At 42.1% G+C, this 22,752-nt stretch overlaps 2 protein-coding genes across 2 annotated transcripts in view; one reads left to right on the top strand and one right to left on the bottom strand.

Moving 5' to 3' along the window:
* dclk2a (doublecortin-like kinase 2a) overlaps positions 1-6,824 on the top strand; it is a 35,031-nt gene extending 28,207 nt beyond the window's left edge. The window contains exons 7-17 of the mRNA XM_070856486.1: positions 273-360; positions 873-978; positions 2,160-2,217; positions 2,658-2,777; positions 2,873-3,019; positions 3,190-3,323; positions 3,753-3,830; positions 4,272-4,368; positions 5,717-5,797; positions 5,898-6,011; positions 6,700-6,824. Coding sequence (XP_070712587.1) covers positions 273-360; positions 873-978; positions 2,160-2,217; positions 2,658-2,777; positions 2,873-3,019; positions 3,190-3,323; positions 3,753-3,830; positions 4,272-4,368; positions 5,717-5,797; positions 5,898-6,011; positions 6,700-6,711 — 1,035 coding nt within the window. The 3' untranslated portion in view covers positions 6,712-6,824. The remainder of the gene's footprint in view (positions 1-272; positions 361-872; positions 979-2,159; positions 2,218-2,657; positions 2,778-2,872; positions 3,020-3,189; positions 3,324-3,752; positions 3,831-4,271; positions 4,369-5,716; positions 5,798-5,897; positions 6,012-6,699) is intronic.
* Positions 6,825-12,316: 5,492 nt separating this feature from the next.
* Positions 12,317-22,752, bottom strand: part of lrba (LPS-responsive vesicle trafficking, beach and anchor containing) — a 182,417-nt gene continuing 171,981 nt past the window's right edge. The window contains exons 52-56 of the mRNA XM_070827863.1: positions 22,427-22,594; positions 17,904-18,005; positions 17,587-17,783; positions 14,104-14,255; positions 12,317-13,718 (exon numbers count right to left, since the gene is read on the bottom strand). Coding sequence (XP_070683964.1) covers positions 13,628-13,718; positions 14,104-14,255; positions 17,587-17,783; positions 17,904-18,005; positions 22,427-22,594 — 710 coding nt within the window. The 3' untranslated portion in view covers positions 12,317-13,627. The remainder of the gene's footprint in view (positions 13,719-14,103; positions 14,256-17,586; positions 17,784-17,903; positions 18,006-22,426; positions 22,595-22,752) is intronic.

Genomic DNA, 22,752 nt, shown 5'->3' with positions numbered 1-22,752 from the left:
GTATTTATATGTATAGGCAGCAATTGAGGATTGAAATTGTGCAGCTTGCTAAATTACATGTTTAAGTAGCCTTTATTGTCATCTCAAAGACTTTTATGCAACAAAATACCATCAGTCAAGGCCACCAAAAAAGTAACCCACTCTGTTTCACCCATGCACATTCTTGCTTTGTGGGTGCTTTTAAAGCCTAAGGTTGCCATGGTGACTTGTCTGTGGGTTTTGTTTTAGGCCAGGCGCTCATCTCTATTTTTGTTTGTATTTGCATCCTGCAGATCCCTCCGTCACATCACATCTCGTCCTCAAATGTAAATGGCTCGTTGAACAACCACCAGGAGCAAACCAATCGACTGAGTCCAGAGGGTGCGTCCTCTTCTCTCCTCTCCTGATCTGCCAGCTAAGACAACACTTTGGCATGGGCTCCCTCACACTCTAGCATGCAACAATGACATTGGCTATCACATTAAACTCATCCTCATCTCTTCCCATCAGGGCACATTTCAGATTTTGCTTACCCAACAAAAGTGGCAAAGAATAGGATTTGTGTGGAGGATAAAAGTGAAATGTGTGTGAGCAGATACTTAACTAAATGACTTTAGGGTGTGCGTGTGTGTGTGCGTGTTCGTGCTTGAGTGCGTGCGTGTGTGCACGCGTATGTGCGCATTGGCATAATATTGCTGCTCAGTTCACTAATTGCGACAGGAGGACAAGTACAGATTACTGTAGATCTTGGTGCCTGTGTGAATTTTGTAGCACAGCATGCGGTCCCCTAATGCAGTCTGAGAAGTGGTTGAGTTTCTGCCAAATCTCTCTTATTTTTATTAAACAGAAAGACTTGTGTGTTTGCTGTTGTGACCTCTGTCTCTCCTCAGCAGTTAATGGTAACCGCTACCTGCCAGCCTCCACCATCTTGGAAAAATACAAGGTTGGCAAGGTCATCGGAGATGGCAACTTTGCTGTGGTCAAGGAGTGTGTGGAGAGGTAGGTGAAACATATTCAACCAGACTGGAAATGTTTAATGCACATTTAGCAGCTATCTGGAGTGACCACACAGCGGGGTGCCAAGTCGTGCAGCTTAATGAGACGTGCATCACGCGTGGTTACTGCCCCATCAGGGTTTATAAGTCCTGATGACAGGCATTGTGGAGACAGAAATATCCCATGGATTAAACCCAGCAGTGAATTCACTTCATTAGCCTTTTAATCTCCAAGTCATCACTCTGCCCAGGCAGACAGGGGAGACGGTGATGAAAGGAAGCCTGTCGTGTGTGTGTGTGTTCTCATGATCTGATGCATCTTCCTGGAAAGTACTTAAGTGTTTGTTTACAAAATATTCCACAGGGAACCTTTATGTGTACAGTGAGTGTTATTTTTCCCAAAGTGCATTGTGTATGTCCTTGAGGCCAAAGAAACATGCTGAATTAATTTGCTTCCTCAGAAAAACATTTACAAAGACAATTTTATGAATGTTACCAAAATAATCTAAGATCAAAGTTCCACTTACTAGATCCCTAAGCTTGCAGTCACATCTTACGATCATGACATTAGACTTGCCACAATTCTTTAGCTGTTGAATAATGTTAAAGTTTGGGCAGGAATGTGTAATGTGTCACCTGCATGCTTGTGTGTGTACAGGTGCATCCTCATGCATGTGGCAGTAAGCATGAAGACTCCTCAGTGCCACTGGGGGTCAGACACACCACTGGGTACCTTTTGAGTCGTTGCTCTTTGTGTACATTTTGCAAGAAGCAACAGTTTTAGAAAAAAGACAACCTCTTTAAATTGACCCTCCCTTTAAAAACTTGTTTTTGCTTCTGTGGTGTAGATAGGTCAGTACACCATGACATGTGCAGCAGAGCTCACTTATGACCACGGAAGTAGGCACTTAAACACAATGTTTTTTATCCTGGTATTAAGTTACTCTTTAAGTATGTGTTCCTGTGTCGATTCATGTCTGCACTGTGTCTCTGCTCATTGTATAAGCTTCGCTTGCACAGCCAACAATTTCCAATAGCCAACCTTTCCAATAACTCTGTGGCAGTGCTCCTGCTTACTGTACAGTAACTGCGGCTCTCTTGTGAGCACTTGATTTGTATTACAGACATAGTTGCAGTGTCAGTGCTGTTTTTATTGTCAGCCCTAATTGCACTGTTTCCGTGCAGGTCCACAGGAAAAGAGTTTGCACTGAAGATCATCGACAAGGCCAAGTGCAGCGGAAAGGTCTCATTCTGTCTTTTTTTTTTTTTTTTTTCTCACCATCTCCCTCTCCCATGTCCTCTTTCTTCTTTGGGTGTATTGCCTTCAGACCCATGCACACACTCGTAAGGAAGGGTCATACGTTGATTTTCCATTGTGTATTATTACCACCCACACACACACACACACACACACACACACACACCATAGTACCGCTGTGATGTGTCTCTGATCCTCTTATCCCACACAGTTAGATTAGGCTGGTAATGTTTTATTCATCACCTAACTCAAAATTATCGTCACACTCTCACACACAGACAATAACACACACCCTTGACACCAATTCAGATTCAATCAATAATGTAGCGTGTTTTTTTATTAGTGTAATGGCTCAGTATAAATCCTGTGAACTGGAGCATACAGTAGATTACTCACTTGGATCACTTGTCATGGTGTGTTTCCAGGAACACCTCATAGAGAACGAGGTCGCAGTGCTGCGGAAGGTGAAACACCCCAACATCATCATGTTGATAGAGGAGGTGGACACTTCCTCTGAACTCTACCTGGTAATGGAGCTTGTCAAGGTACAGTAGAGGCTAATAGGGGGAGCACTATCAATATACAATCCTCATTTCTCTGTGTGGTTTGACGTCTGACCGCTTTGTTGACATTGGCACAGGGAGGGGATTTGTTCGATGCCATCACCTCCTCGGCCAAATACACAGAGAGAGACGCTACCGTCATGGTGTACAATCTCGCTGGAGCTCTGAAGTACCTGCACAGTGTGAACATTGTCCACAGAGACATTAAACCAGAGAACTTGCTGGTATGTATTCATATTCATACTACTTTCTTGCCCACAAACCCAGCCGCTTAGTGGGCTTTAACTTTTTTTCAATTCAATTTATTTGTATAGCCCAATATCACAACAGAGTTGTCTCACAGTGCTTTACAAAGTTCACTGAAATAAACAAGTGTATATATATTTCATTTTAGGTGTTTGAGTATCCAGATGGCACCAAGTCATTGAAACTTGGGGACTTTGGCCTGGCCACAGTGGTGGAAGGACCTTTATACACCATATGTGGAACTCCTACATACGTGGCTCCAGAAATCATTGCAGAGTCTGGGTAAGCTAGATTTTACTACGTAGATCTTTAGTTTGTTTGTTATTTATGTTTTTCCTTATCTGGTTCATATGGAAATATCTGTTCTATATACAATAGCAGAGTAGAGATGAGGGTCTGCAATATAGGTGTGCTGTAATCAACTCTATGGAGATTAAAAAGACATTTTGTGAATCGACATACTGATTAAATCAACACAAACCATGTATATGTGACACCATGATGGCTGTTATGGTGCATTTTCTTCTATATCATTGATGTAGATTGAAAACCTTGTCTTTCCAAAGTGTCAATATGTGTATTTTTATTTCTTTGTTTTATGTCCAGTCATCTTCTGTATTAGTAACAGTAGGATAGTGGAAATGGTTTGCTGTAAACTATTTAGCTGCAGTTAATCCTTAACTGACTTTTCTCCCTTCTCTCTTTCCACAGTTATGGTCTGAAGGTGGATATCTGGGCTGCAGGTGTCATCACCTACATCCTCCTGTGTGGCTTTCCTCCATTCAGAAGGTATTCGTCCTCAGTTCATGTCATCCAGTAAATTATTATTTACTATTATTATTATTTACTCACAGCAGCTTGTGTAACACCAAACCAGTATGATAATTTTAAACAATAAATGCAGTGTTGAATCAAGACATGGACAAATAGTAAAAACAGTCATATTATTTGTCTCAATTGTCTTATGCTATATCAACAGACGCTGCAATTAGTTTTTGTGTTAATGATTGTCATCATGCAGCTGTAGTGACAGGGATTTGACTTCAATTAATGTGATCCACATTAGCTCTATAGCACTTCAGTTGTTATAATAACCACGTAATTAAAGGTTAGGTTACAGGTGAGGCTATTTGTTATGATGCAAAGTACAGAGGCCATGTGTGCCGAGTAATACGTTATCAATCTCTGTTCACGGTGTGTGTGTGTGTGTGTGTGTGTCTTTCTGTGTAGTGAGAATAACAGTCAAGAGGATCTCTTTGACCAGATCCTTCTGGGTCGACTGGAATTTCCCAGTCCTTACTGGGACAATATCACTGACTCAGCCAAGGTGGGAACCACTGACACCTACATACGCACACACACCACAACAACATGTGTTCATTTGTGTCACTCTGTAATGATCCCATTAACCTTTACTGCACTTTCCAATGCAGGGTTCACACCTGACCTTTACTGTGAACCTGAATGAAGTCAGGAACAGTTTTACCTTGAACTGAATGCAGTTATAGTGACAAGTCTGAAACAGGTCTCCAATTCTTATAGTTTATAAACACACACACACACACACCACGTAAACCCACATGGTTCACCCTCCTTTTAAAGCCTCTTGTTTGCCAAAGGACACAGAAACGACTCCAAGCCTCTAAATTAATGTCAGATATTAAGGTGACAGCCCATGCTCAGCATGCAAGACCAAACTGCTAATTAAACCCACTGTTATTAGAGTGGCCCTGTCACTGTAGACAAGTGCACAGTTACAGACACCACAGCATGAGATGACTTGCAGTTATGTAGCACTGCAGGTGTAAATTTAAGAGAGGCTGATTTTGACTTTGAGTGCACACGAGTGCAAACATGTGCATCGCCTGTATAGTCTATGGCTTACAATGAAATGAGGAAGCTGACTGAGTATTAACATGCTGCATTGTGTTCACACTCATTTAAGGCTAGGCCATATGGCTATAATCAAAAACAATATTTTTCTGTAATTTGCATATATTATTGTTTACCAAGTGTTTGTAAAATCAAACATAAAACATAATTTGGTTTTATGGCCTGCGACTTAAAAATCTCACTGCTTTTGTCAGTGTTGTTGCTGCAGCAGGCAGCTGTACGCTATCTACCCAGCACCACACAGCAGACGTAAACAGATGGTGACGAGCTGGTAAACATAGTGCGGCATTAAGCAGCTAAAGAGCCAGATATTTCCCTCAGGTGTTGGTGGAGACCAAAACAGAGCTAAAATGAGAGTGACCACTGGAGTGACATTCATCAAGTGGCTATTACATGCTTCGAAATGAATGCTAATATTGTAGTGTGTCTGTATGTTGTGAACATGGTCAGTTCTTGGGCACATTAATCATATCAACATTTTAAACTCTTGTTTTTTTGCCATGAACTGTTCACTGTTTTGTTACATCAAACAAAAATCTTCATGTGGCAAACAGCCACCCACTTCTTAAATTGTTAATTTGAATAACAGAATTAAAGAAGCACAATATGATAATTTATTCAGATGCCTAAAAGTCAATAATATTGAATCATGGCTCAATTTTTATCTCATGGTTTTCGGCAAAGTAAGTTTACAACAACATAATCGAAGGATGCTGCTGATGTTGAGTTGAAAGAATCACAAGCTTTGATATTATCCTAAACTGTGGTGCATTTTGCTGCAGGAGCTGATTGGAAAGATGCTGCAGGTCAATGTTGAGGCTCGATACACGGCACAAGACATCCTCTTCCACCCTTGGGTCACGGTATCTCATGGCACTGTTCGCGTCTGTGTTTGCATGTGGATGTGAAAGTGCGGCAAGACTTCTGAGCATCTCTGATTTGTACATGTTTGCTCGCACGTAGGACGACGCAGTCATGGAGAACAACATGAAGACGGAGGTCACAGGTAAACTGAAGACGCACTTTAACACTGCGCCTAAGCACAACAACGCCACAGCTGGGGTGTCAGTCATCATGGTAAGCACATAAAAATACCCACAAACAAACATAATGAACAATCTGTAAATATTACCGTTATATTTTTGCCAAATTTGATTGACTGTAGTCCTTTTTACAGTTAATCTTACAACCTTCATGAGATTGTTAGCTTTCGGCGATCTCTTAAATCTGCATATTATGGTTTTGACATGGATTTAATAGTAGTTGACAAATTGTCTAAAGCAGCTTCAACATGTCCAGGGCCTTTTCCAAACATTTGCTGCATGCTGAATGTTTGACCCAAATACAGAAGATTGAGGTCCTCCCAATTTACTTCATATGAATCTTTCTCCATCAACGGGCCAAGAATATCTGACCTCAATCATCATCCAAGAGGAATATTAAGACAACTTATGCTACTGTAAACACATCAGAGGGATTTTAGAAATGGAGTAATGGAAAAACATGGAGATGGGACAGGGTAGTCACATCCTTCCTTCCTGTCTGTTTCAAGCCTCACTTGCATCATTTCCTGTCGTACAGTTTGACTTCCTCCACTCCTCATCTCATCAGGTCACACTACCCATCAGCCCACTCTTCTTCGATCTGATCTGTCTGTCTGAACTGAAAGCAGGAAAAGGGGGGAAGGGCATGTGTCCAATTAGAAATTTGATTTGATCTGTGCTGCAAAGAGCCTCATTTTTCTGTTGTAAATCTCATTTGACAGTTTGAGGTGTAAGCGTGGGTCATGGCCTCAGCCCCTCCTCCTCCTCTACATCCTCTTCCTCCTCCCTCCTCCTCACCCCTCCCTCACACCCAACCCAGGACCACAGGGGACGCCTGGAGCTGAGATCCGGGTACACATTTCATACCCCCCTGCCTCCTGCCTCCTGCCTCCTGCCTCCCTTCTTCCTTTCCAGCCATCGCCCTTCCCTTCGGCCTCTTCTCTCCATCTATAACAACTCCCCCCACCTTCCTCCTTGATCTCCCTCCCTTCCTTCCTGTTTCTGTCTCAGGCCCCCTGCTCCTCTTTGCCAGCCGCCAGCTGCAGTAACTGCTCTCAGTAACCAACTGATGCAGACCTTGCTAACGGGCTCTCTGTCCTGGATTTCCCCCTCTTGACTGTTTACATACTCATCGATCCGCTTCTTCACTCACATTTGATTCCATTTGTATCAACCACAAACTTTTATGGGAAATGAAAATAATTGTCTGTTTTGAAGGATGTGTTCGTTAAATCACATTGTCATCAAGATTACTTGGCATGTTTACAGTGTGAATGCATTTGCCTCCCTCTCTGCCATTATTCATTGTTAATTGTTCTCGATCTTGTTCAAAATAGTGCTTTAAAATCAACTTTCTGTGGGTTCACAAACCTGCAAATTGGTTGTTCATCACTGTTCAATGTGAATGGTTCTCTGGTGCCACCTTGTGGAAGAAATAAGAACTGTGCTGGCACCGTTCTGTAGTTTCAATTTGCAGAGATGGATGCAAACTAACCTGGCTGTATTGCTTTGGATACAAGATTCCTCTGCACGTTTTAAAGGATGAGGCTGACATTATTCTGTGTTTTTCTTACTGGCAACAAAAGACCAAAACCTACCTTGTGTTAGTCCGTCTCTCAATACTATGCGACTTCCCTTCCAGCTCCAAGCCAGCTCCAAGCCTAACTGGTTCCAATGGAGGAGATGTAAACCTATAGAAATGGGTCATAAAGATGTAGCTTAATTGAAAAAAGGCCTAATAGTTTCTTGAATAGCTGATCACTGTTCATAGCAAACCTAACTCAAGCAGGAGGAAATGGTGCCGTTTTTTCAACAAGGGACTAATATTTATTTGGTGCTCTAAGGGGTGTTTACAGCAGCAGGATGGCGCATCTAGGATTGACTCTAAACAACCGACAGTGCTCATGTTTATGGTAATGAATCAGCACATCATCTAGCGCCACAGAGGAAGAAGCTGTCTCATGCTTACTCTAAACAGGCAGCAATTCATTGTCTCTTTTAGTATTTTGGTCTTTTGTCGACAATAAGAAAGATATAGAAAAAGTCATATCCTTTAAAACTAGTGCATTCAAAAACACATTTAAATCATACCTTACATTCTACTGTGGTGAGTGGTATGTAAATATAGCTCAGCACTCACAACACTTTCTGCCCAAATTAGTCACTTCTAGGAAGTCTTAAAGTTTGTTCCAGCTCAGTCCTCTCAAAGACAAAAGCTCCTTTGGTTTGGAATATGTTTGAATGTAATGTGAAATACCAGATTAGCGCTGAGCTGGAACAACAACTGTCCACTGGCCGCCATGCTTGTTGTTTTGATTTTTGTGAAGCTGTGAGTAAGACTAGTCTCTGTCCCTTTTTGCTTCTCCCCTCTCCCTGCATTACGTCCCTCTGAATTAGCTCCAAGGCAATGGTATGTACTAACACTTAACGCCACGCCTCGTCTGTTCTGCTGCTGAGATTCAGCACGAGGGCAAATGAGGAACCTGACTCTTACTAGTTCTGTCTCACCTAAGAACACATCACCGGCTTTACTCAAAGAAAAAGTTGAATAGAAAAAGTAAAAGTTGACTTTCTCATTTGCCCTTTCTCTGCACATAGAATAGCACTGATGTCAGCTCATACTATCTTTTTGTTCAAACATCTTTCAGTTATTTATGTCCATTCTCATTAGTTTGTTTCTTTATGTGTTGTTCATTCAGAAATAATTTGAAAAATACAAACCTGGGTCAGCAATTAATGACTGTAGGTATAAAAAGAAAATATTTGATTTTAGTCATTCACAGGAAACATGAGGATTATTAGTTTTATGCTAAATTACTAAAAATGTTGACCCACAGTATATATTTCTCTGTTCCGTCTAGTTTTTCTAAATCTCCAGAGGTGTGTTACTATCCGGCTGATAGTCTGTCTATCTGTTTTGTCAGAGCACAGCTCTAGATAAGGAGACCCTGCAGCTCAGCGCTCCTCGCCGTCGTCCTGGACCCCAAACAGTGCCAGGCCCACCACCGTCAGCTGGCACCAAAGTCCCATGTCTCCCTTCAGTCAAACCGGCCTCACCGACAAAGTCGGGACCAGCGTCTCCAACCAAACAGGCATCATGCGCCAAAGAACCAAATCCTGTGACTGCTTTTCTCGAGGCCCCAGAGATCGCTGAGCCTCATGCCACATCCACCTCTAACGCTCCCTGCTCTCAATCCCCAACTGATGCCGTTGATTTCCCTCCCTCTGTTTCTGTAAGTTCGCTTCATGTCTCCTCTTCACCTTCTGCTGAAACATTCCCCGCCACCTCTTTGCCAGTTTCCGCTCCTCCTGAAATAAGAACGTCGTCCTCCGCCGCTCCCTGCTTATCTCTAGAAACTCCCTCACCCTCTGGCCCTCCTGCTCTCTTCACCTACACAACTCCCTCGACACCCATCTCATGTCCTTCCCCATCATCTCCCACCAAACCAGCTTCTCTTTCTCCCTCTTCTCCCACCAAACCGGCACCTTTCTCCTCTCCTACCAAAGAGGCAACACCCCTAGCTTCCTCCCCTACAAAACAAGCTTCCCCCTCCCCAGTCTCCCCCATCAAACCTGTTGTATTATTCCCTCTCTCTTCCCCAACCAAACAAGAGCCCTCCTCCCCGTCTCCCATCCATCCAACCCTGTTTCCGTCTCCTCCTTCTACACCTCCCAGATCCACAACCCCGCCCTCCCCCGCTGGCCCTGCCTCTCCCAGCCATCTACCTGCTGAGGAGCTTATGGAGATTTAAATGGCAGGTCAACTCTGTAGTCAGTTCACTCCCTCTCTTCTCATGTATGTATCAGAAAACACGGAGGAGGCTAACACTCCACCTCGAGCATTACCAGTAGCTGTAAACTGAGCCAGTGACTGCAGTGTCCACTTTTTTCTCTCATTGTTATCCCACTCATCTTCAGAGACGGAGAATACTAGGTGTTTTTAAAGAGTTTGTCGACTGTATATATGTTCGTATTTATTGACGGAGGATGCGGAGAAAGGGATCGAACTGAACCCATCACTGTTCTCAGTGGATTGTCTTTGGACGTCATGCATTAGTATCACGTTAATGTGAATTCTTTCTTTTATTTATTATCCCATTTTGACTGCCTGTGACTCAATTGTAAATACTTATTCATCACACACACACACAATTGTGAACTCCTGTTGCTTTAGCAGAGAGACAGTTTGTCCATAATACAAGTATTTCAGCATATCAGCTGTCAGAATTTGCTAGCCGAGCTATTGTAGAGTAATCCAACTGTAACCACTTTCAGTATTTTCTCTGATCACAGCCACCCTGATGGTAACTGTCACACCCAAGATTCCTATCAAATGCTACTATATGCAGTACAGTGGGTTGACAAAATAAATGTACCAAGTAGGTAATAAGGAATGAGGCAATGCTAACAGCTTCAGCTCTACTTGGAGACTCTGTGCACCTTGTGTGCACACAGGAGGTGATAATCAGACGTGTTAGAGCCGACACCAAAGGCTGTTCACATTCAATTTAAAAGGTGTGTTCATCCAAGTAACAGGTTACAAGGTTCATTTATTTGTCATTCTACAGCACAGGGTTGCACACAGAAATGCAAATTGTAATGGATTATGAGGGAGTGCGGAGGATGGATTAAGGATGAGGAAAGAAGCTGCTCTGTAACATTTAGCGCAGTGAGTGTGTGACCCTTGTTGAAAAATGCATATTTGCCTGAATTGTGGACAATTTGCCTAAAGATTCAAGTTGTTTTATTTAAATACTCATCAGAAAAGAAATCTATAAAATGGACACAAATTTGTTTAGCAGGAGTGTGTTTTTCTGTTATCCTATCTTATTAATCATCTCCCATCCTCTCAGATTTATCTTGTGACCCTGTTGGGGCCCCCAGGCTGGAAACCTTTGCTCTAGTGTTATTTAGGCATGCAGACAGCTTTGGGTTCATTTGGAGAGGTTATTAATAGATATCAGTGAGCTTTCTGCTGCCATCATAATGCAGTAGACCTGAACAGAATTTTGTTTGTGGTGATTTTAACAATTACAATTTTATTTTCAATGCAACTTGTCCAGAGTTACCACGACCCTGGAATATTTTAAATGTGATCTTTCGATGCTATTACCACAAACAAAATTCCACCTTCATCATCTAGAAGCAGAGATGGTAACGTCACAGAGGCGCTTCTCAAAGCCGGGCAAATCAAACATGTCCAAATGCTGCTAAAAATGAGGAAAAAGTTTGGTGTTTTAAATTTGGATGAACTGACCCTTTAACTTGACTTGTATCTGCCTTTGTAATTCATGTCTGATCGCTTCGGTAGGTTATTTAGTGCACCCACTTTTACTGACATGCAGACACACTCATTCACGCGCTGTTTGTATGTATTATTTGACGTGAACATTATAGTTGTACATAGTAAGAACTTAGCTGTCCACCTGAAACTTGAAGGTTTGTTCTTTGCCTACACGTGTCTGAGCACTTATGGCCCTCAAAGTCATAACTGCTGTATGTAAAAATAGAGAAAATAGATTCAACAGACATGAGACCACATTGCAGGTTTGTTTCTAATGAGCTGTAATTTTCAGAACTGAGCTTTCTGCTCTCGTTCCGCACAGAAAGGACCCACATTTACCAGCTGAACTAGTAATCGTACTGTGCTTTGCAACTAGTCATTGGTCCTTTAAAATATTCAAGCAATGGTTTTTCATCTGTTGGATTTATGAATGAATGTGTTGCCAAGGTGACGGGTTTGTGCCTGACCTTTAGCTAACAGCTCATAGTTTAATGATGCCTTTATCAAAACCAGCTTGGCTGAAAAATGGAAGTTGTGCATACTAAAAATGAGTTAGTGATTTTGTTTTGTACCTGTTTTAAACTCCACAGCGTTTATCCCAGCTGCTGTTAGTAGGGCTAACTCCTCCAGTGGTTCAACATGCCTCTTTACTTGATCAGGACTCTCAGCTGCATGCAAACTCCTTTCCCCACTTCCTGTAAGACAAAACCCTCACACACACACACTTGGTACATTCTGTCATTTAGCTTCCCCTTATGTATATGTAGGTAAAGTAGATTTTCATAAGCAGTTTGTAAAGGGAAATTTGTATGAAAAGACAGTTTGAAAACAGGTTTATCATCTGTGTCAGGCTGGAGTAACAGTTTTTATTAGGCATAGATCGGCTGCTTTTAATGTTCGACTGTTTTGAAACAGCAGTACAGCAAAAAATAAAATGCAATAAAGACTTTAACTTACTGCTACTCTGTTGTGAATATTTGTGTGTGTGTTACCAGACATTGTCCACTAGAGGGTGCTACGAGTCCTAGTGAACAAGCACTTAACACAGAGGACAGTTCAAGTTATAAAATTCAATTTTATTGTCAGAACTCGGCACACAAAACACTCCAAAATGATTGCAAAAAAATATTGGTTGATAGATAACAGTAGTTGTCATATAACTGGAGATTCAAACATCAAAGCACACACTTTAAAGGAATGTTTCCTCAAAATCAAAGATACAAGTGGACGTTTATTTTACTGAGGACCGAAGGTCTCGTTGCCATTTTAGTGCTGAATCACATCTTGACCTAATCACTCATCCTGTGATTCAGACTACAGTGATGGAGGAAAAAAAAAGCGAAAAGTCCTTCCTTTCATTGCACATCTCACTTTGCGGTTTGCTGCTTTGGAGACGGGACTCAAAGAGGACTTTAAAGATGCTAAGCTGGCTTTAGGTTTGACGATCTGACGTGATATTTACTTAGTGAACTGGAAAAAAATGATCTTTTCTGCTCTGTTTTTCCATCACAGAGATTCATCATCATTTTAATAAAAATTATTCACGCTTTCGTCATTTAGGACAGAACTATAAATGTAGAAGACCTGGTTTTCCTGACGTCCTCTTCTACATAAAACTCATCGTCAGCATCACTGGGTGGGAGAGGGAAGGTGTGTGTTTTTGAAGTATTAAATGATAATGGGATGGGACTGCGATGATGTGTTTTATATGAGTAGTGAGCCATGCACAGAAACGCAATCTCTTAGCAAGCACAGAGGGGATGGAAGTTTTAAATATGGAGGACTACATTTAATCAGAATATAGATATTTATATATGTATATATGCATATTCCCTCTTCATATATCCTTCTGTCCAACATATTTATTATTCACTCAAACATTTCTATCAGCTGTGGTGCCAAAATGGCAAAAAGCAAGTGAATGATGCATAATAATGCTTAATAATTATTCCCCACATACACACCTACAGAAAAAAAAAAAAAAATCAGTCACCCTAAAGTACACAAATATTTGGATTTTTAAGTCAAGAGAAAAGGTTCTTACTAGCTCCCCACCAATCCCCCTTTTATTTTCCGGAGGAGATGAAAATAGACTCTTACAGCTAAAAATAGATTTGTTTTTAACCGTACAGTAACGTAACCCCCACCCTATGATTTATATGAAAATTTACTATCTGATCTACAAAATATAGCAATGCCCTTTTTAAAAATAGTTTTTACTATAATAATAGGACAGTTTTTTTTCTTTCAGTGAGATACATTCAGGATATAGACAGAATAGTGCCTTTGATAAGAGTTCACACTTGAAGCAGCTTGAATCGTCGTCAGTATCCAACTTTGTCAGTCAAGTCAGTGCTGCTGTCAGCTCAGTACCTGGTCTGGTACTCGTGGTGCCATCTGTTGAAGTCGTTGTAGAAGAGCACGATGCTTCCAGATGCCATGCCAGTTATGATGCACCTTAGCACACAGACAAAACATTATGTTCCCTTCAAACTCTTCCACAAGTGCTTTTGTTTTCTTAAATTGCTGTAAATTTGAATTTAATTTGAGGCATCTCTACTAACAGGTGAGCACAATGTGTTTGTATACACAACTGTAGGGGGCTGGTGGAAGTAACTAAATATGTTTACTGAAGTATTTAAATACAGGTTTGAGTTACTTGTACTTGAGTATTTGAAATATGTCTCTACCTAACTGCATATTAGATCCAACAATATAACTGTTTACTGCACTATATTTATCTGACATCTATAGTGACTTAAAAGATTTTACATACAAAACCTGATCGGTTTATAAATTATGATGTCTGGTTATATGTTTTGTGTGTTTATGTGTTTGATACCTTTGGTCATGTGACATGGCCATAGCGCGGATTCCTGCGTCACAGCCTGGGTAGGTGAACAGCTGTTTGAGGTTGTGGACCTGCCAGACGGATACTACACCTCCGTCACCGCCTGTCAGCAGATACTGGCCGTCACGACTGAGGAGCAAAGCCTGGCAAAGAGGAACAGAGAGCGAGTTCACTATTAAAGCTCAGGTTTGGTTTGGCTTTCCAAAGGTGATGACTTGTTTGATCATCTGTTATGTGTCCTTAAATGCTCAAAAATACAGAGCAGCAAAGCTATTCAGCCTGGAACCACATGTATAAATAGTCTCAGAATAAGACTGGTGATCTGGGACCGGTTTATCTCTCGTGTCAAAGTAAAGCTCATACTGCGAGGTCATGTGATCCAACAGAGGATCGCAGGTCAGTGCCGCCATCCTCTGGGGCTTTCTGTACACAGGCCCCGACTTGCTACAAAGATGGCTCCCCACAGTGAGGCTCGGAGATTTACTCGTCTCATCTGCTTTTCCTGCAAACTGTAACAGTGGAATGGTCCTCCAGGGAGTCAGACGTACACAAATCAGGTCATGTGTTGGAGTCTATTATGGGCACAGTGCATAGTGGAAGCTGAAACTCAAACAGTCAGGAGCATCAATCAGCAAGTAACCGTAGCTGATGAAATGACGAGGCAGAATTGTGAGTTCTAAAAGCAGCAAATGACACTAATTTAGAGCTTTTCTTGTTTGTGGTTTTATGACGCCGAGGTCGGCCGTCTTTCAGCTGCAGCCGCTTTGCAGTGATTCAGCAAGAGACACTTCAATCATCGGCAGCATGTGTGTTGAATCAGGCTCATATTAAATGGAAAAATGAAACTTAAACTTCAGTTCTGAAGTTGGAACAAGCCATTTTCAGGAACTTGACTTGGTAAGGGAAACATAAATAACCCTTCAAGACCAGTCCACAGCGGATAGACACAGAAATCATGCAGCCTGAATTAAGCAAATGTTTTGTATAAAAAACATTTGAGGAATTTCCCACCACACTGTGAAGTAAATGAGCTCTGCTTCTCATTCTCATCGCGCACGCACCTCAGATGGGCACAGAACTTGCATCTCACACACAGACAGGCGTAAACAAAACGGGCACACAATGATGCACTCGCATGCTGCACGCTGGCGGGAGTTCCTCCTCAATCCAACCTAATTAGATCATCATCCAAGATGGCTGGGAATGGAGCATGACCGAGTGCAGCGCTGCTTTGATTTGTGTGGTGCGGGTCTGTTTCGTGTTTACAGTAATTGTCTTGTGTATCAACATTCATAGTTAATCTGACAACAACGATAAAGATAATGCTCAATTCGACAATTCGACCAGTCGAGATCAGTGCACTTGAGCTGAAATACTGTGCAAACGTGTACATGGGTAAAAATTGTGATACATTATAGCTCCCAAAATAATGGCTACCTTTTTTTTTTTTTTTTGAAAACTGTCATTTTGAAGCAGCATCCATTGGGTTTTTGGCCACGTGGGGGCAGCAGAAGAGGCTGAAAACCACCTATTTATCTATTTATTTGTAGTATGCATTGGATTCATCAAAGCTTTTCTGCCGACAAAAACTACCTGATGTGGCTGGGAGCGAGGTTAATAATGGATGAGAGCGAACCGAAGCAGTAAAGTTGTGTGTCGTGAGTGAAAAGGTACTAAACCGCTCTAGAGCTGAGGGGAAGTGCATATTTGGATGGTAACTCTTTGTAGATTCATCACTACAAGCAAACCCTTTTACCTTAAACACATTGTTCATTTACAAATTCTGACTAGTGCAGCTTTAAATGTGATAAACTGACTTAATAAGCAGTCTTAGCCAGTGGTTTCCAGCCAATATGCTTCAAGAACAGATAGCATGCTGGATAATAACGGTGGAAAAAGAAAGTAAGAACAATTTACCAGTTACTGTTTTGTATTAATGTACCTGTGTATGCACTAATGGAGTCCATGACCTTACTGGAGCCCAGCAGGAGGCCGGGGAGCTGGCAGACATGTCAGCCAGGCCAGGTAGGAGGCTGCAGACAGACATTATAAATCAGCCCTTTGCCACTGGGCGGTCAAACAAGATGGCCGATGGCTCTGTGGGAGCTAAGATGGCTACCGGGGCTCGGATGACTAAAAAATGACTCCAGCAGAAACACATGCACTTTTAATGCCCATATTTCCTACTTCTTTCGGGGAACGGTGGGTGGATTTTGAGGCTGGGGAAGGTAAAAAGTTTAATTTATGGTGCTGTTAATCCCCCTGTTACACGGACGAGGGCAGTGAAAAAACTGCTGGAGTGGTTACACTGCCTGAGTTATACTAGTACTTAAAGGACTGTAATCCATTCAGTATGGCTTCTGTCACTCGATTCTGCTATTAGACTAGGATGCCGACTGTTAGCCTGTCATCTAACCTCTGACTCCAGACCCTTATAAATTCACAGTGCAAACATTCTCTCTCTTTCTCAGTCCTACTCTCTGTTTCTAAGTGGATACTGCAGGCCAGCACAAACACTTATTTATCCTGGAGTCATACCGTGCTGAGGCTCCGAGTGCTGAGAAGATTGATTCTGGTATGTACATGAGTGCACTAAATACTGTCGGAGTCTCAGGCCAGAGGGGGAGGGGGGGGGGGGGGGGGGCAGAGGAGGGGGCGTTGAGACTCTCTTTCCTAATGCCATCTGACATGGCTGGAATTTACAACAGCAGAGGAGAGCTGACAGGGCCGGCAGTGGCCCACACTGTTCCCAAGTCAGAGCTTCACCGCTTTGGAAGGAAACTGTGGGAAAAGTACAAAACTGTACAAGCATCTAAAAACATCATTAGTTTCTCTAGAAGACACAATAAAGTATTCAGCTACTACAAACTGAACGCCAGCCACCTCCCCAGTGATGTCAACACAATCGATCAGTTTTTGTCTGTGTGTGCTCGTTAATCACGTCTTCTATGACTTATATTCGTGGCTTTGTGCAGGAGCGGGCTGTTTGGCAGGTTAGGAGTCTGGGCACGAGAGGTTTCCTAATAGGAACCAGGCGTGTGGCTGTCTGTCAGAGCTGGCTTACATTTCCCAGGCCAAACCGGAAACAAAGGGTCGGGGAACCAAAGGCAGTAGCCACTATCTTGTGTCACTCGAACCACGAGGGAGGAAATGTGGAAAACGGGGAATGTGTCGTCCTGTGCTTGAGGGTAGTTAATGGTGTTGGTGTCCAGAGCTGACCACTGCTCTGGAATGTTCTCTACCACTGCCGCCAACGCAATTCAACCTGACAACAGGGCTGCGGATCAAAAGGACCATTTCCTCTGGTGTATGCGTGTGAAAGGGAATAAAAGCGATGTAATGCCACAGTTTGCCCCGAGGCGTGCCGACGCTTACCTTACTCAAATCTCAAACCGCAGCAAAGCCTTTAATCAGTAAGAGGACCTTCTGCACAGATGTGGTGCAGACACACATGTGAGATGTTCGCTTCCTCACCTTGATGCTGTCTTCCACCTCCATGTGTCCTAGCAGTTTGCCGTTGATGCTGAAGAGGCAAAACTGTCCCTTATCGTAGTAAATCACGCAGTTTCCCTCAGTGGACGACTGAATGAGACGAGGCCGCAGGCAGCGTTCAGGGCCCTCAAGGGTCCGCAGCAGGTCCCCATTCATGGAATGGATCAGACAAGGACCCTCTGAAGAAACATACGACAAGTGAAGTTAGGACAGCTGAACTTGTGGTGGTGAGTCAGTGTTTTTTTTTTGCTGTTAAATATAAATGTTTATTTTGGACAGAGTGGAAGTGGAACTCTCACCTTTGCAGCCGCTGATGACGAGACCCAACTCTGCACACACACTTGCACATGTCACTTCACAGTCATGGCCGGTTAAGATGGCTCTCGGCGTGGTAAACTCTGCTAGGATAACAAAACAATGTGTTACACACTACATATTACAGACAGCAGTATTAGAAGAAATCTATTACAACTTTTGATCACTAGAGGGAGCAAAATACAAAACAATCTAATGGACTCATAAACTTGATAAAAAACAATTTAATCCAGGAGAAATGCATTGTGAACAATCATATAAAAACACAAACAATAATGTATGAAATTAAATACAATTAATGTTAAAACACTTTCATCTCAAATGAAATTTGTTTTATTTATTTTTTCACTGCAGGTTGTTGCTCAGACTTTGAGCCTGTTATCCTGCGCATACATTTTCTCCCATCATTCACTCTCCCTCTCCAGCACTTGTCACCCTCCGCCTCTCCTCATCTTTAAAACCTTCTCCCCCCTGACTGCCCTCACTGGATCCAGATGTTTGTGGACAACAGAGAGAGCCACAGGGAGCAAAAGTACCTTACAGGATCCAGCTCATGAAGTTTGTGTGACTTTGTTTTGGTTTGAGCCGTCGGGGCGAGCGTCAAAACAAAAAAATCACCTTTTACTTCTCGGTTTGTCTTCTGTCTGCACGCACACACACATTTGCGTGGAGTTTGGGCTTTGTTGCATTATTATAAAAATGAAGATTGATCAATTGCGGAAAGATTCTGCATGCAAACATTTGATCATTGTGTTTAAGTATTTAGCTGGATGACAGCTTGTAAATAAATGGAACTGTTGGGTAAAGCAGGGATAGTGAAGGTCAGTGTGTGTTTATCTACATGTAGTGACCAGCAGTGGGGCAGCATCCCTGAGCTGGAGTGACGAGTTCATTAGGGTTTCCTGTCTCGGGGGGGGGGGGGGGGGGTCTTTCTTTAATGACCCCATCCTCTTTGCCGTTAGGGTCAAGTTCAGCTCAGAAAGAAGAACACAGGGCAATGATGCACAGTGCATGATTCATGTTTAAATGCATGATGGGACTATCAACCCCAAATGCCTCCAAGGCAAAGTCATGATAAAATGTCTTACCATTTCTTACAGTAAATGCCAGTACTAAGTAAATCATTTTTGTCCAATTCTTTTTCAAAAGTACTTAAATCTACTAGTTCCTTGCTGACTTAGCCAAACTATTCAGACTACTTTAATGCAGTTTCTCTTTTTAATTCAATTATATGACATAAAACTCCACACAGGTTCACTAATGAGACAGATACTTTCCCCCCAAAAGCCACAGCTACTGTCAAACCTTAATTAGATTTAGCAGAGAGACTCTGTGCGGACCATACTGCTCACTGAACCCTCTTGTAAAAAAGCCAAGTGGAGGACAAGCTAAACTTTAGGCACGAATAAAGACGACGTCAGTAACGTTTCAAGTCGATGAAACCGTCTAATCCGTACACACATTAATAGGAGTATCACCAGTTACAAGAGGATACTTAAATCAATAAATATATTCTGGAAAAAAAAAAAAACACTCGATGTGCATGTATCTTAATTATGTGTTGAAAAAACAAAAGAAGAAGAAAAAAACCCGGAACATTTATAATCTATTATAGCAAATACAAAACAAAAACAACTATTTGGTGCCAATAACAGTCTCATATTTTTAATGCCAGTCGATAGTTTGAACTCCAAACATCTCACTCTTCTGTCCAATTATGTAACTGTAACTAACTCTGGTCACACACCAGCTCGCAGCCTAAACATCTATATTTCATTTAGTTAACCAGCTGACATCCTCAACATCACTAAAAGCAAACCTATGACCCACAAGTCGCCGGATTAAAGCATGATGGTGGATTTTGCTCAGAGAAGATCAATAAAGCTGATATATTGGTGTATCACTTAACCTTTTAAGCCTCTACCTGCCATTTGGTTTGAGTTAGCGCCACATCTGATTACAATCTCATACCTGTATATGACTACAGCTGACATTGAGAGGGGTATCAGCTATCTAAGACAAGTGTGGACAAGGTGTGTGAGTGAGAGAGAGAGAGAGAGGGAGGGAGAGAGAAAAGATTTCTTACTTTCCTCCACTTTTTTTAGTGCAACGTCTTATGCGTTTAGATGTCCATTTAACTAAATGGTACATTTGTAATATAGCTGCAGCAATCCAGAGGATTACAACGTATTAAGTATCTAAATGTCACTTACGATCTTTATTGAATAAATTCCATAAGGGAATAAGGAGGATTTTGGATTTGATATTTGACACTAAATCTAAATTCAATTCAATGTTACTGAACCACCCACCTGTGTGTGTGTGTGTGTGTGTGTGTGTGTCTGTGTTTAAAACAAATATAGATAAAGATAAGTGTATTCCACTTGGTGAGTGCAAATTAAAATGTTGTTCACCTGAGAACTTTCTACACCATCACAGGACAACAAATTTAAAGCAATTCTGAAACACCAGAGCTGATTTTATAGCTAAAGAATATTTTAATCTTCAAAGTGTTCATCTAATTTCAACCGGCATAAACACAGTATGACTGATAGCAGAAAACTGGCTTGAACTCCCCTCTGTGACCAGCAGATGGCAGCGGTGTCTGAGGAATCTCTCTGCTGCAGCAACAACGCTTCTGCAGCAGGATCCAAGTGTGCATAGGTCAATGTGTACATGTGCATATCAGCCATTCATATGCATTTGTGTCAAGCTTATGAAGTGTGTGGGACGTTCACAGGGCGTTATGCATGAAAAGGAATGTGTGTGTGCATGTGCTCTTATTCGACTGTGTGTGGAGACTCTGGCTTGAAAGTGTTTCATTTTTGGACGAGGAATAAAGAAAAGTCTGCTGTCTGTATGCATTTTGTGAGGACATTTGAGTACATGTGAGTGTGAGTGTGTGTGTGTGTGTGTGTGTGTGTGTGTGTGTAGCAGAGCTTCATGTCTGGGAGAGCCTCCTGTGGTCTGGGGCAATGGAGCATCACATTGTGGTGGTGAGGGGTTGGGATGACGACTGCTTTGTCTGCTACAGCGTGGTAACTGCACTGAGCTGACTGAGGTTAGAATGACACACACACATGCTCACACGAGCATCTACAGCACATGCATTTGTATGTACACACACACACATACACACAAACACACACACCCTTAAGGCATATCATAACTCCATAAATAAATCACAATACAGTCAATAGTATTTTTCTTGTGCAGTGAAATGATTGTACTTAAGACAAGAAGAACAGTGCAGATGCCATTATTTGTGTCAGTTAATCTAAAACCTTCGTGTCCTCTTGCAATATGCACTGTTATCCCATAAGGAAATGCTAAAAACCAGCTTCCAAGCTTTAAAGAAGAAGTCACATTGTTGCTGAAACAACATCTAACAGAATAGCTGGTATATCGATCACTATAAAGAGTTTGTCATGTCGTTCTACTGGTTGTGTTCTCTGTTGAGTAAAATAAAGCAATCAGAAAGACAAAAATCTTTATGTAAAATGAGAGCAGAGAATAAAAATGTGGTTTACATGCAGCCATATTTTGCCTCTCACTAAAGTATTCATCTCTTCTTTATAAAAAGTCTGAATATCTCTATGAATTAACTTGCGGGAATGAGAAATGTTTTTCTTGATTCCAGCATCTGACATCAGCGTATATGAAGTGAATGACAACAAACAATCATCTAAGTGCTTTCCCTCAAATCAAAAACCAATGTGGCTTATTAACCAAATCACAATTTGTCATAAATTTCAGCCCATTTGTAATGGATCACTTAACAACATGTACGCCAATCTAAGCTGACCAAATTAGCACTGAGCAGGCTCATGGCTGAGCAATGTGTCTGCCATGCTTTGATCATGGCTAATGCCATATGTTATGGTAACGTAAGAGAGGCCCATGACATTTTTCACTTTTATCGACTAGTGTGACCCCGTGGCCCTCGGATGGTGGTGAACTTTCATGTGCTGGCCAACGACCCCCAACATCACATTTAACGTCTCTAAGTGGCCCTCACTTTCACTCACATTAAAGACAGATTCTCTCTCTTGCTCTCACACGCTCACACACACACACACACGTGCTCACACACACACACACTATATCTGGTCTCACAGAAACTCACTCACAATCTCGAACGCATTATCGAAAGCTGCTCCTGGTGCAACGGAGCTTCGAAATCCAATCTGTATGCAGGAGGCCTGGTCTGGTCAGACGAAACTAGTTGTTACTTTACAGAGGGAGGCCGTAAATCACACAGTCACAACTGTCTGGGAGAGTGAGCACTCAGAGAATGTGTGTGTGTGTGTGTGTGTGTGTGTGTGTGTGTGTGTGTGTGTGTGTGTGTGTGTGTGTGTGTGTGTGTGTGTGTGTGTGTGTGTGTGTGTGTGTGTGTGTGTGTGTGTGTGTGTGTGTGTGTGTGTGTGTGTGTGTGTGTGTGTGTGTGTGTGTGTGTGCGCGCGCGCACACATGCTCACATATCGGGCTGGTTTGCTTGTGTACTTACTGCCTGGGCTCTCTCCAATGCTGTTGTGCTTTCCGTTCCAGTACCAGAGCAGCAGGGTGGCATCTCTGGAGCCTGACAGGATGTAACAATCCCCTCCGATGTACGACTCGGAGCGAGCCAAACACGTCACCACGTCACGGTGTCCGAAGACTATCTGAGTCAGTTTGCCTGCAAAAGCACACAAATATGCAGACATGAATTAGTATTTATTCGTGCCAACAAGATTACAACATTTGAACAATATAAGATGTGGTGTAGCACTCAATACGGAGTATGAATTTAGCAGCTTTGGAACTCCCCACCGTATGTTTGTTGCTCATCTGTCT

Source organism: Pempheris klunzingeri, chromosome 3 (genome assembly GCF_042242105.1).
Source record: "Pempheris klunzingeri isolate RE-2024b chromosome 3, fPemKlu1.hap1, whole genome shotgun sequence".
Taxonomy (NCBI): domain Eukaryota; kingdom Metazoa; phylum Chordata; class Actinopteri; order Acropomatiformes; family Pempheridae; genus Pempheris; species Pempheris klunzingeri.
This window is presented reverse-complemented; position numbering and strand designations above follow the sequence as displayed.